The sequence below is a fragment of the Pogoniulus pusillus genome, chromosome 32 (genome assembly GCF_015220805.1).
Source record: "Pogoniulus pusillus isolate bPogPus1 chromosome 32, bPogPus1.pri, whole genome shotgun sequence".
In the NCBI taxonomy this organism is placed as follows: Eukaryota; Metazoa; Chordata; class Aves; order Piciformes; family Lybiidae; genus Pogoniulus; species Pogoniulus pusillus.
In genome coordinates, this window is record NC_087295.1 from 5737291 (window position 1) to 5750530 (window position 13240).

The window sequence follows — 13240 nt, forward strand, 5'->3', positions numbered from 1 at the left end:
CTTTATTTCCATGGTAATAGCCATCAAGCTGTTCAGGACATAGCAAACTTGCCTCTCTTTGTCAGAGAAATTGTCCCAAGAAGAAATGCTGAGTATCAGCCTGTAGTTGACAAGTATGGACTCACAGAATCGTTTTGGTTGGAGAAGATCTGTAAAGGCCATTGAGTCTAAGCATTCTCTAACTCTACCAAGTCTAGTGTTAAACTATGTCTCTCAGTACCACATCTCTGTGTCTTTTAAACACTTCCAGGGGTGGAGATTCAACCACCTCTCTGGGGGACCTATTCCAGTTTTGGAGAACCCTCTCGGTGAAGAAGTTTCTTCTAAGACCCAGCCTAAACTGAGGCAAAGAAGGTGTTGAGTACCTCATTCTTTTTTTCATCCTTCATCACTATGCTCATCTCTGCACCACATTAAGGATAGAGATTCTTATTAGTTCTTCTTTTGTTGTCTGATACACGTATAAACTATGTAGAAGATCTGTAGAGCAAGAAATCAGAGTTCTGTAGAGCACAAGAATCCATAAAGAAATTAGGGATCTCTAGAGCATAAAAATATGCCTAGGATAAGGCCAAAGTATTACTATTTCCCCTCCCCCTAGGATTTAAACAACATCAGATTTTATAGCTTCCACTGGACCATCTGCCTTAAGTATGCAGGGGGTGTGTGTAACTTTTCCCACCAGGATGAATCAGTCTGCTGCAGTAGGACCTAAAATGTGGCACACATATGCAAGAAAATGTTATCAATGAGAAATGACTTTTCAGAATGCACTCACTGAAGATTATGCAATGTTCCAAGGCTCTTGGAATAGCTGCTTAGATCCAAGGACTTCAGGCAGTGTGTCCTGACATCACTGGCAGACAGCACAACCTCTTGGAAGCCATTTCAAAGATCAGCCTGGCTTTTTTTCTTTGCTGCTCATCTACTTTCTGTACTGCTGAACATGACATCACCACCTCTTGGGTCTCCACCTTTGCATCTATTGCTGAACTTAGACATACATATGTGTGAGAGATACATCAAGGAGGACTGTGGCAAAGTGAAGCACACACTGTATTCTCAAGAGCTGCAGAAGTAAATTGTCTTATTAGGACAAATTCTGTGAGAGAATCAAACACTTTTCCCTGCTTCTGGACAAAGAAAAGATGCAGGAAAGTTTGAAGATTCATCACTTCACAACACTTTGCTCTTTTCTCTCAGCCTCTGTCTGTTTCTGGGCCAGAAGATTTCCACTCCAGACTTCTTCAGGTCACAAAATGCATTAAAATGATACTATTTCCTCTTATTTTCACTTACAGATCTCTCACATAACAAATGGGAAAGAAGGGCTTCACAAAAGACGGGCTTCAACATCAAAAAACCAGCAACAGAACAAGGAGGACAGTCTCAATTTGTGCCAGGGAGGTCTAGGCTGGATGTTAGGAGGAAGTTCTTGCCAGAGAGAGTGATTGGCATTGGAATGGGCTGCCCAGGGAGGTGGTGGAGTTGCTGTCCCTGGAGGTGTTCAAGAAAAGCCTGGCTGAGGCACTTAGTGCCATGGTCTGGTTGATTGGACAGGGCTGGGTGCTAGGTTGGACTGGCTGATCTTGGAGGTCTCTTCCAACCTGGTTGATTCTATGATAAAACAAATGGTGGCAACCCAAAGCAGCTAGAAGAGGTGGAAGTCTCCTTTGTACCAGGTCACCTGTAGAGGACAAAGCTGTTGCAAAGAGAGATCTAGCTATTATGATCTAGCTATTCATCATATTTTATGAAAGAAGAACTGTCTGTGATGATTAACCAAGGGCAAAGTTCAACCTAAATGTCAAGCAGCCTCAACACAAGAGTAGCTGTAGGACACTTTGAAGTTCAGCTCCTGATTTTGGCTGTAGCTTAAGCCAGTCTTCCCTTTGGCCCTCTTTTACCTTTCCCTTGCCTTTAGTCTGTACTGTAGATTTTAAGTACACTGTGTTATACATGGAGAAGAGTGGTGTTAAATACACAGCACTGAAACAAGAAATGGTAAATACATGCCACTTCTTAATACTGACACTGGAGAGAGGAACACAGAAAATGCTGTACTCCTGGAAGCACAGGAAAGAGAAGTGTCTTCTCTTGCACTTCTGAAGACATTGCTCCTTCAATTGCAGGCAGACATGACAATGGGTAATAAACAGAATTCACGTTCTTGGCACTCGGACAAGTAAAAGAAATACCAATTGCATCCTGTGAATATTCCCATGGTGCCAAACCATCAGAGGAGTTGGTGAGTAGGAGGAGTGAAGGTGTGATAATTGAAAGAATTGCTACTTGATAAGTCACAGGAGCTAATGTGTTAGCTCAGCGTGTGGGGAAGCTAGGACGTTCCCAGCTGCCACAAAAACTGGGTGTTTGCAGTCCCTGGCACCACTCATTGGGACAAGATGAATCACAAGTGCTTTGGTAGTGAGCTACCATGTCACAGTGAGCCAGATGGAGATGGTTACTTCCCTGATTGATTGCCTCTTGGGCTACCGAGGGCTTTTCCAGCAGGCTAATGCCTTTCTGTTGGCACTCGAGTGCCCAGGAGAAATGTGTCTGCTTGGGTCAGCACCGTGCGGGAATTGCTGCCTTTTGGGTGGGTGTCTGCCCTGCAGAGGGACAGGGGAGCAAGCAGGGAGTCAGGAGGAGCGGCTGGTTACAACACGTACCAAAATAACACCAACCTCCCTAATAGATGCTGCTGCTAATGAATTTGCAAGCACGTGCTGAGCTAACGGGGGTGAGCCACATTGAAACATCTTTTAGTTAAACCCAGTGCTTTGCAGAGGCTAATTGAAAAAGGAAAGAGCAGCAGGGGTGGGAGAACAAGGTGGAAGAGGGGGTGGAAGGGAAGAACAGCTCTATTTTTCAAGTGCTGAATGTGAAATCCCTGCAACAGATGAGTTTACATGCAAGCCTGCACCTCATCAGGGCAAAGATACAGTGACTGGAGTCAAGTAATTTTCCTCTGCACACAGCATCCCCAGCCTCTTACTCTGCCCAGCCAGCTTTCTCAACTGTGAGCTTTAGAATATAAACAGCCAATAAGTAAGGACAATAACTGTAGTTCCTGCTGAGAGCTAACTCTGCCTGTCATGCATTTGCTGGGTCCTAATACAGGACAGTGAATAAAGCTTCATTACAGAACAATGGAGTTAGCTGCCAGAGCCTACAGATTTGAATAAACAACAAATAAGCAACATCTGCTCCAGCATATGTGTATGGTAAAAAAAAAAGTCACAAAATAAAAGAATTTGTAAATGCCAAAAGCAACACTAAACTGCCAGTGCTACTGTAGAGTGAATTTTTAATTGCACATGCATACAGGCAGGCTGTGGGTATTAGTCTCACATATGTCTGGTTGCTGCCAACCTGGGAGTATAGATGAATTTAATTAAATAAGGATTATCCCTTCTCCCCAGTACAATTACTTATTTATAACAATGACAAAATTGCCTAATAAAAAAGATTGTAATATTTTTTAAAACAGAGTTAGAAAACTCTCTGCTTCCTCCCTAAGTCATTCAGGGATGTTTGGGGGGGGTTCGAGCGTCTTTTAAAATTAAGTCTCAGCATTCTGCCAAGAGAGAAGGGGAAAAAAGCCTTATCATAAAGCCTACTGCAGTTAAACAGCCAGAATCTACATTATGGAGAAATATAAAGAAGACACACAGCAGCCAGGGAATTGGCTTTCGTGGGGAGTGTAGAAAATTAAGCAATTGGACTAAAATTGAGGCCAGGCTACAGAGCCAAAGGACAATTCTACCGGGACAAGCGCTTCCATAAGTCACCCGTCTCTAATACGCTCTATCTAGGCAAAGCAGTCTGTTCCTATCTATCTCTAGTTCTTCTCATAGTGAGCACCTCAGACTTTCCCACTCAGGTGAGCTCCCATTTCAGCAGGGTCACGTCAGGCTCTCACATCTTCATCATCACTCACGCCCCTTCCAGCAGAGCCCACAACCAAACGAGAGAGGATGCTTATGGTGTTGGGCACTGCATGAACCTTGAAATACAGGCAGCCTGTACCCCAAGGAACTTGGAAGCCAAATCTGAATTCAGGCATGCTCTCCTGGGAGCTGAGCTTTCATTGTGTAGGCTCCTGGCTTCCCTCTGATTCCCACTTGCTTCTATTTTGAGGACCCCTTCTTAGGGGTCTGAGCCACACTCTGATGAATTTGGTAGGAACCTGCTTAAGCGATAGGTATTATTCACTGCTAACAATGTTCCAGACACGGCAATTTTTAGACTGTTTCCATGATGCACAGTAAGTTGAAGTCATCATAATACTCCTATGGAGGGGTGGGTCAGCAAAAAGCAATGAGAAAGAATATGAAAAAAAGCTTGGGGGGGAAGAAAGAAAAAAGAAGTCAGAAATCTCCATTTTAAATTTAGACCAAGCACCAACAGTGCAAAAAGAACAGAGAAAGACAGAGGGAGACATATCAGTTTTAAACAAAAAGCTCTGAAGTAGTAGTATGGTTCTGCAAAGGAAACCAAAGGAATAAATCTTACATGAGCTCAGTTTACTGGTGTGAGTTTTATTGATCACTTAAGTGAATGACAGTCTTGCCAGAGTTAAAAGCAAATAAGTCCTGCATTTTCTGTCATGAAACTACTACCAAATGCATTCCTGTTCCTGTCTTTTAAAGGGGTGTTCAGGGCATAGAGTTATTTATTTCTGCTCACCTTGTGGCTTCTACCTTTTACAATCTGCTAAATCCTTTAACTAGTGCCCTTCGTCATTAAATAGCACCGTCATTTGGTTTTGAGATGGACAAAGAAGGAGGGAAAAAAAAGCATTTGTGGGTCTGTTATTATGTTTTCAATTCTTTTTTTCCCACTAAGCTGTGTCCACATTATCTTTTTTTTTTTTTTTTAAATTTCTCACTGAATGTTTGTCCAAATGGTGTTTTTCACTGCTCTCATCCTGGCCATTTCTTTGTACTGCTATGAGCCAGACTATCGGTGTGGGGAGAGGTCCTTTGTTCATGAATCACAGAATCAACCAGGTCGGAAGAGTCCTCCAAGATCATCCAGTCCAACCTAGCACCCAGCCCCATCCAATCAATCAGACCATGGCACTAAGTGCCTCATCCAGGCTTTGCTAGAACACCTCCAGGTACTGCAACTCCACCACCTCCCTGGGCAGCCCATTCCAATGCCAATCACTCTCTCTGGGAAGAACTTCCTCCTAACATCCAGCCTATGCTTCCCCTGGCACAACTTGAGACTGTGTCCCCTTGTTCTGTTGCTGGTCGTCTGGGAGAAGAGACCACCCCCCACCTGGCTACAATGTCCCTTCAGGTAGTTCTAGTCAGCAATGAGGTCTGCCCTGAGCGTCCTCTTCTCCAGGCTAAACAACCCCAGCTCCCTCAGCCTCTCCTCATAGGGTTTGTGTCCCAGGCCCCTCACCAGCTTTGTTGCCCTTCTCTTGTCACCTTCCAACACCTCAACATCATCTCTTGCTCAGCTCTGACACTAAGAAAACCCCACATGCTCTCCACCATCACTGAAGTCAGTTGGAGCCTTCAACAGGCTCATGACCCAGCTGTCACTCCAGACAATGCCATCTGTGCATGACCAACACCAGTGGGTATCTGAATTTATTTTTGATGCTTGTGTTTCAACTTGGGTTGATTATTTTTGTTGGCTCCCCATAATTGATATGTCCTCCTCAAAAGGTGAGCGCTGACCAAACTTTCTTCTTTGTCAATTGCAACCTGCTCTAGGTGAACCTGCTCTGGCAGTAAAGCTGAGGTCGAGAGGTCCCTTCCAACCTCTGTCTTTCTGTGATTCTGCAACTGCTGTCTGATTCTTGTTACTTATTTGCACTTTAACACTGAATTTCTGTCCCAGTTAGAAATGAACCCAACCACAAGTCCTGCTTTAAGCACTGATTAGCAAGGGTCCCTAGAGAGCAAGGCCAAGCACTCCCTGTTCTGGAGGCTGACCAGACGTTTCCCCAGTACAGCCATCCCTGACAGCAAACATTTCTCCAGCTCCAAACCCAGATTGCCCCAAATGGCAGCATAACATCTGGTCTAACAGCTTTGCTTTTAATCCTTTTATAGACTCCTCAAATAACTTACTTTCTAACACATGATTCAATGCTATGTCTGCTCATGTGGTGATAGTCTATGTGATATATGAGGCTCAGATGGCGTGGAGGACACGCTGCTACCAGAACGTCTTGGTTGTGCTGTCCTGGTTGAGTGTGGTACAGAGTGGCTGCAGAGCTACTATCTCCAGCCTCCTAATTGACTTACTTATTAACGATCTGAGAGTTGGTGGAAAAGAGGTCAGCTGAGCCTGGCAAATAATTAATTGAGCAGGAGCAAAGCTTTGGAGTTATTTGGACAAGTAGAGATGTTTGATTAAAGCATGAGGCAGGGACCTTGTACACTCAGAGCTGTGTGTGTGGTGTACCCTTTTCATGTGCACAAGTGCCTGCCTGATGAGATGAGAGTACTTTACAGTCCTGTGATTTAGCAAGTCATATCACCTAGGTTGCCATATCTAAAGTTTCCACATGCCAAAGGTGACTGGAGCAGAGGGGGAAGATGTATTGTTAGAATAAGCTTTAGAAGCAGCTACATAGGAACAGTGTTTTAAAAACATAAGTGGCCAAATTATCTTTTTCTTAGAACTCACCTGAGGTGATGTCAGTGGGACTTTCAGCTAGGGTTTCATCCTCAAAACTCCGAATCTGAAAAGGAAGAGAGGAGGAAAAAAATCCTGTTGATGACAGTGATTATGAAGAGTGCTACTTATTATAAGGGTGGTTAAGTGAAAAAACAAGAAAAGCAATCTGGACATTTCAAAGTGAAAAAATAACATATTTAAGAAAGTTCCTTTTTTATTGTCTCCCCTTTGAAATGTTTGTCCTTGCCATGAAGGATCTAGTCTAGGAAGCTTTCCAAGCCTTGCTCGAAGTAATTGATAAGTGACAGTTCCTAACCTGTAAATACAATGATGGACTCGTTTGAACAGCCTCAGGGAAATGTCCCTAGAAGAAAACATCATGGCGTAGAAGGAGCCCTAGGAAATGTAACCATGTGGACACAAATTCTTGCCAAAGAGTGTGTGTAAGGTCAGATTTTTTTCCCTCTAAGAATAAAGGCTCTTTTGACTTCTTCACAATATCAAGTGGACCATCAAGCATCGTGTCCTGGTGCTGCATAAACTCCCTCAGAATAAAGCTTAACAGAAAAAGGGGGAGTATCAGATACAAGTAACACATGGACACGCATATCAGGCATGCTCTCCATGCAGCCTGAGACATCTCTAGACCCCTCATTGTCAAAGCCTAGAAGGATACAAGAGAAAGATTGTTCTGTACATGCCTGCTATTCTGTTTCCCATACAGAATCACAGTGTCAGTCAGGTTAGAAAAGACCTTGGAGATCATCGAGTCCAACCTAACACCTTTGCATTAACTAAACTGTGGCAGTAAGTGCCTCATCCAGTCTCCTTTTAAACACCTTCAGGAATGATGACTCCACCATCTTTCTGGACAGCAAATCACTCTTTCTGTGAAGAACTTCTTCCTAACATCCAGGCTAAACCTGTCCTGGCACAGTTTGAGACTGTGCCCTCCTGTTCTATCACTGTTTGCCTGGTACTGACCACTGCCAGATAAACAATTTAGGTGACCTAATGGTTTGAGCTCTTACAGACTGAATGATATGGCAGAAAATACCCTATCTAATCTGAGTACAGGGCATTCACCAAATTTTCATAGACACCAAACTAGCAAGTTTTAGATCATCTGCATTTACTTCTCTGGCAGGGCACTCACTTCTGTGTGAGACTCTGGTCAAAGAGCTCAAGTCCAGCATGCTGAGGGTTTTACAATGACGTATGAGCTGCTTTAGGACTAGGCATTTGCTGTGCTGAAGATCTCCAAAAGACACCCTCTTTCCTACTGAGGCTGATAATTAGGCCTGTGCTCTGATTCACTGGCACTTCAGGACATGGTTTAGTGGCCATGGTGGTGCTGGGTTAACAGTTGGACTTGATGATCTTAAGGGAGTCTTTTCCATCTGTAATGACTCTATAATTCTAATTTCTATGATTCCTGAATAAGAGCTGCCAACATAAAGACTGTGCAAAACCTTTCACAGAAAAATATACATTTGGAAGGACTTGAAGCAGCAAATATCCTTTCCTTGAAATGAATGGCACCAGGTCTTTATCAATGCTTTAAACAAATGGAAGCCTTTCATAATCCTCCCACCTTTTCCAGTCCCTTGTTGCTCCTTTTTGCACATGTTTTCAGGGAACTGCCAACCATCTAATTTCTCCTTCAACATCTCATTTCTCCTTCTTTCTTTGATTCCTACAATAGAGCCTAATTTGTGGACTTCTTTTTTTATCCTCATTCACAAGGATGGCTGGAAAGGGAAGAATATTCCCATCAGCATCCCAGTAGAGTCTGTATGATTGGAGAGCACTCTACCATAGACCCTTTTCTCTAGTGGCATGGCCAGCAAGACTGCTGCTCACTAAACAACTCTAGATGTAAGAAACTGACGGGCAAGCATCAGAATCTCTGCTATTTTGTATTGAGCCCCCACTGCTGCTGAAACATACAGAGCACTGAGCATCATGGACTTCACAGAATGGATATGAGAAGAAGCTGCTGTTCTGAGTTATTCTAGTTTTGGGATGCTCAGCTTACAGAGTGATAAAACATTTCAATCACTGCTATAAAACCAAGGCTAATTTTATGATGCCACTTTCTGAAAGAACACACCAGCAAATGACATTAGGAAGGGAGAAGACAGGGGAAAAAAAAGCCCTATGACTGGATCTGGGAAAAAAAATATCCTGTACCATATGCATTAGTGTTCATGAAACTTCCTTCTATAAAGAAACTCCACAATCTAGCACTGCCTAAACCACACTGGCATCTTACACTCCTACTGATTGAATGAATCCTACCTCAGTAACTTCTGTGCCAATTTCTTGGACAATATCCTAACACAAGGACAGTTTAAAATCATCAAAACTCCAATGAGTAGTGTAAATCCTGCTGGTTTTCCCCACAGTGATGCTGCTGCATGGTGCTTGTTGAAACAATATACTCTAGTTTCCATCCTGAAAAAGACAATCTACACTTACAAGGATGGGTGGAGACAGATACGTTGCTAGCACAATACATAAAATAAATCCTCCTCACCTCTTCCATTTCAAATGAGTTTGGCAGCTTGCAGTTTAGATCAACCACTTTCTGGAGTGCATGGGCCACAAGCAAAGGTGGCTCCTTTCTTGGTGTGTCTTTGGCAGGTGCCTCATGCACAGGAGAAAAGAGAGGCTGGTTTGCAGCTAGGAGCGATACGTTCCAGGCTTTCCCCAGTGGAGTCTGTGGATGCTGGGGCTTGGGATATGCCAAGGCACCTTTGTCGCTGAGAGTTTCTTCCCAAGTGAGACAGCCCAATGCAGTATGTGCAGAAAGGCCTGCTTGGGCTGCTCCCCTCTCAGCAATATCTGCACAAGGATAGGGCTGCTCTTTCCTGCTGGATAAGTTTTCTTTCTCGGATGCCACTGAGTCCGGTTTCAGCAGCACTGTCTGCTGAGATGCCCTCTTCAGGAGCTGACTGATTCTCCTCCGCTTCACTCGTGTGCCCACAAGTCTGCTCCTTGTGGCATCCAGGTGACTGGCCTCATCCCTGTCAGCCTCCTGTGCTTTGGTCTGCTGGGTGTTAACGTTGGTCAGCAAAGATGAAAGGGCATTGGTTACGTGGTCAAGTACTTCCAGCTGTCGAAAACGTTCTTAAGTTTGGCAGGAATGGAAGGCAACATGGTTGTTAAAAAAATATCACTTGAAATAACCAGGTACAAGGTTTTCTGTCATTGCCAAGAAATGGAGGAACTAATTCAAGAGTGCCTAAGTCTTTCCATATCATTCCAGAGGGTCCATTCAGGCTAGATCCAAACAACATTGCATCGCTCTTTGTATTAGACACAGTTAGGCAATGTTGAACTTGTCAAGTGCAGCTGAATCCTGCTCTGTGTAAGAAAGGTTACAGAATATAGCCTGGCTGGGCTACATTTGGATGTCTTTTTTAAAGCACTTATTAAAATCCATATGAATTAGAAATCTGATCTCAGTTTTTTTTTACAGATGGCAGCTGCCCAGGATAAATGCAAAATGCATATAGCCATTATCTGACAGAAAGTGACCACAGAAGCTATGTTCTCTCTTTCAGAGCAGCACAAAACAGAATACTGCTCTCCCAGAAACTCATAGCTGATATTATATAAAGGCTCCCAGACTTCTTTTCCCCATTGTACTAACCTCCTGTAATTTCTGGATCTTTTTTTTTTCCCATTGGCATACCAACTAAAGAGAAGCAAACAGTACTTTCTCTAAGGGATTCTGGAGATTTCCATCAGTACAACACTACAAAGTAATTTATACAAAGAAGCACAACATGTTTGCTTGCACATAGTGCCTGTACCTATCCTGAGGCAACAAGCATGTCAACAGGACTCCTTCCTTGAGAGATTCATTGAGGACAGTAGATGGCAAAATGCTAACTTTCTTGGCTGCCATTTGTCTCAGAGAGCAGCCACATTCCTTGCACACAGTCTGTGTGCAGGCTGTTGGTAATGCTGCTTCACTGACAATTACACAACAAGAGGATATTTAGCATAGACCCGAGTTGGTGCTTTGCACTGGGGACCGGTACTGTGGCATGCAATTCCTGATAGCTACTGGAGTCTTTTTTCACTCTTTGCTCCAGACATTGCCTGACTTTCAGCACTGAAGAAAAGCACTGCCACTGCTTCCACTTTTAAAGACCCAGTGAAAGGTTTCAGCTGCTGTTTAGGGGAGCTATCTGCTCTATCAGTACACACATCACACAGTGTTACATACTTCCCATCCGTGTATGTCAGAGGCGTCAGAAATCACTTTTGATCTTGTACATCCATTTTGCTACCACATGCTCTCTGAGCAACACGCATTTTATCCTCAGAATTGCATTTGGCTCTCACTACAAGCCATAAAAATGTCAAGCACTAATCTCCTTTGACTGACAGTGGCAGAGCAGTCCAGTCCTGATTTGAACCAGAACCAAACTTGCAGCGATTTTAAATAGGTTTTATACACTGCTTAGCTGTTATAGATTCAGTCAAAGAGCTTGGGACACCTGAAAAACAAGTCAACAACAAGAGAAATAACAAATGAACAACAAAAATCCCCTCAGTTGTGTGAAATGAATTGAACACACAGGCCAGGAAGAAACTATGTCAGGGACAGATTTGCTTCATGGATTCTCTCTCCAGGCAAGCAGTCACTTTAGTTTCTAGGTGTGCTCCCCAAGGATCGTGTCTCAAATAAGCAGGAGGTGATAAGATCCCTTTAGTACCTTCAGCTAAACAGTCTAAAGCTGCAGCACAGGTGAGATACTAAAAGGCATAAAGGTGGAGTAACTCTTGCAACAAATTTCAGCTGAAGTGGCCAATAGCCATGCTGTGAGCAAGATCAAAGAATCTTCAATAGACTCTGTCTTTTGTGAGGATTCTCATGACTTTATGACAAATTGGTTTATAACTTAGGAGGGGAAGCTCACAGCTTTCTTCCCCTTCTTTGCATTTTGTGTTACATAGATTGATGTAGTTACCTACATGAGGGCAGTCTAGCAATAGGACAACAGGAAACAGCCTTAAGCTGAGGGAGAGGAGGTTTAGACAGAATCTTAGGAAGACGTTTTTCAGTATGAGGGTGGTGAGACTCTGGAATAGGTTGCAGAAGTTGCCTGCCTCTCTCTCCACTTGCTATGGAGGTAGAAAGACTCTACAGTCTTGAGCTCCTTGACAGAGTTAAACGCCCAGAATTTGGTGCAGTGAACTGAGGTTAATCACCACATACATGGAAAAGTGCAGTCAGTGAAAAGAGAAGGGGTAAATATCTCTGAAGGATGGATCCCACCTCTCTCCATTAAGTGTTCCCAGCCCAGGAGCATACTCAGGAGGTCTAAGCAGATGGTGTGAAAACCCCCTCCCAAACTGTCAAAAGCAAGAGGATATATTTTGATGGACACCACAGTCACTGAAACAGAAAATCAAATCTTATCTGTTGCTGTGAGTTGCTGTGAAGTAAGTAAGGTAAGTCATTAACATGTACTAAGGGTGCTTCCTTCCACCGAGGATGAATGCAGGAGGAGTCACTACATGCACACCTTGACTTACCCCTGCCTACCTGCACTGTGCAAACTGCTTGTCTCAGAGGTTCTTTCTCTGCTCTCATTCCCTTCCAGTTTTCTGCCTTCTTCCCTGAGGTCTCCATCCACCATCTACTCATACTGATTATCTCTGATCCGTCTCTCAGAGGAGTTACAGAGAGAAAAAGAAAGTGAGAGCTGAGAAACCTGTTTGATGTGTCAGTTTGCTGTAAATATTGAAATGTGTGCATGGGGTTTGCTATAAAAAAAAAAAAAGAGAGGAAAAAAAAATCACATTTTCTGTAATGCTCTGACATTTCTGTTTCAATTCTCATTCAATCCATACTGCTTCCATGGCACAGTTCTAAAGAGGAGCTCATGGGCTATGTGTGAGATCCTGCTTCACTGAGCATCTTAAGTAAACAAAAGATTTCAAGAGCCATCTGGCTATCCTGTGCAGCAAACACGAGGGGAAATGATGTCAAAAATGGACTTTTCAGATGGGTGCTGTACCAGCAAATTAAAAAATGCTATTTTAATGCAGATATATCTTTAGGGTGAGGACCTCGTATTCATTTTTCAACTGCAAGACACGCAAAAGAAGAACTGAAACCATCCACATGAATAAAATGCTTTAAATTATGCAATTTCATTGCATTCTAAATACAATCCTCAGCTGTGTCTGAGGGCATCTTTGAACCACAAAACTGTTAAGCTCTGGTTAGGGGGTTGCAGGTCTGATGCACAAGCTCTGGCAGCCCTAGTCAGGGAAAGCCAAGGTCATGTCATCTGCTCTGAACATTTCCCAGTGAGAAGGGTCTTGCTCCCACCCAAGGGGAATAGAGATTGAAAGTCTTCTTTTGGAGTGGCTGGGTTCAAAATCCTCTATGTTTGCTTATATCATTAAGGATGGTGGCTATATACTAATGTGCTGTTGGTGATGTGGCTGAGGTAACTCTGCAGCCTCTGTGATACCAATGCCATTCTCAAGTTGTGGGGTAGATCTTGCAGGGGATCATAGAATCAACCAGGTTGGAAGTGATCTCCAAGATCATCCAGTCCAA

The 13240-nt window shown here is 43.4% G+C and overlaps 1 protein-coding gene across 3 annotated transcripts in view; it reads right to left on the bottom strand.

Annotated features, from left to right (window-relative positions):
• The window catches only part of ITPRID1 (ITPR interacting domain containing 1), a 33255-nt gene extending 20874 nt beyond the window's left edge, over positions 1-12381 (bottom strand). For all 3 annotated transcript variants that reach the window (XM_064169708.1, XM_064169707.1, XM_064169709.1), the window contains exons 1-3: positions 12215-12381; positions 9188-9780; positions 6658-6712 (exon numbers count right to left, since the gene is read on the bottom strand). In XM_064169708.1, coding sequence (XP_064025778.1) covers positions 6658-6712; positions 9188-9780; positions 12215-12308 — 742 coding nt within the window. In that variant the 5' untranslated portion in view covers positions 12309-12381. The remainder of the gene's footprint in view (positions 1-6657; positions 6713-9187; positions 9781-12214) is intronic.
• Positions 12382-13240: the final 859 nt, after the last annotated feature.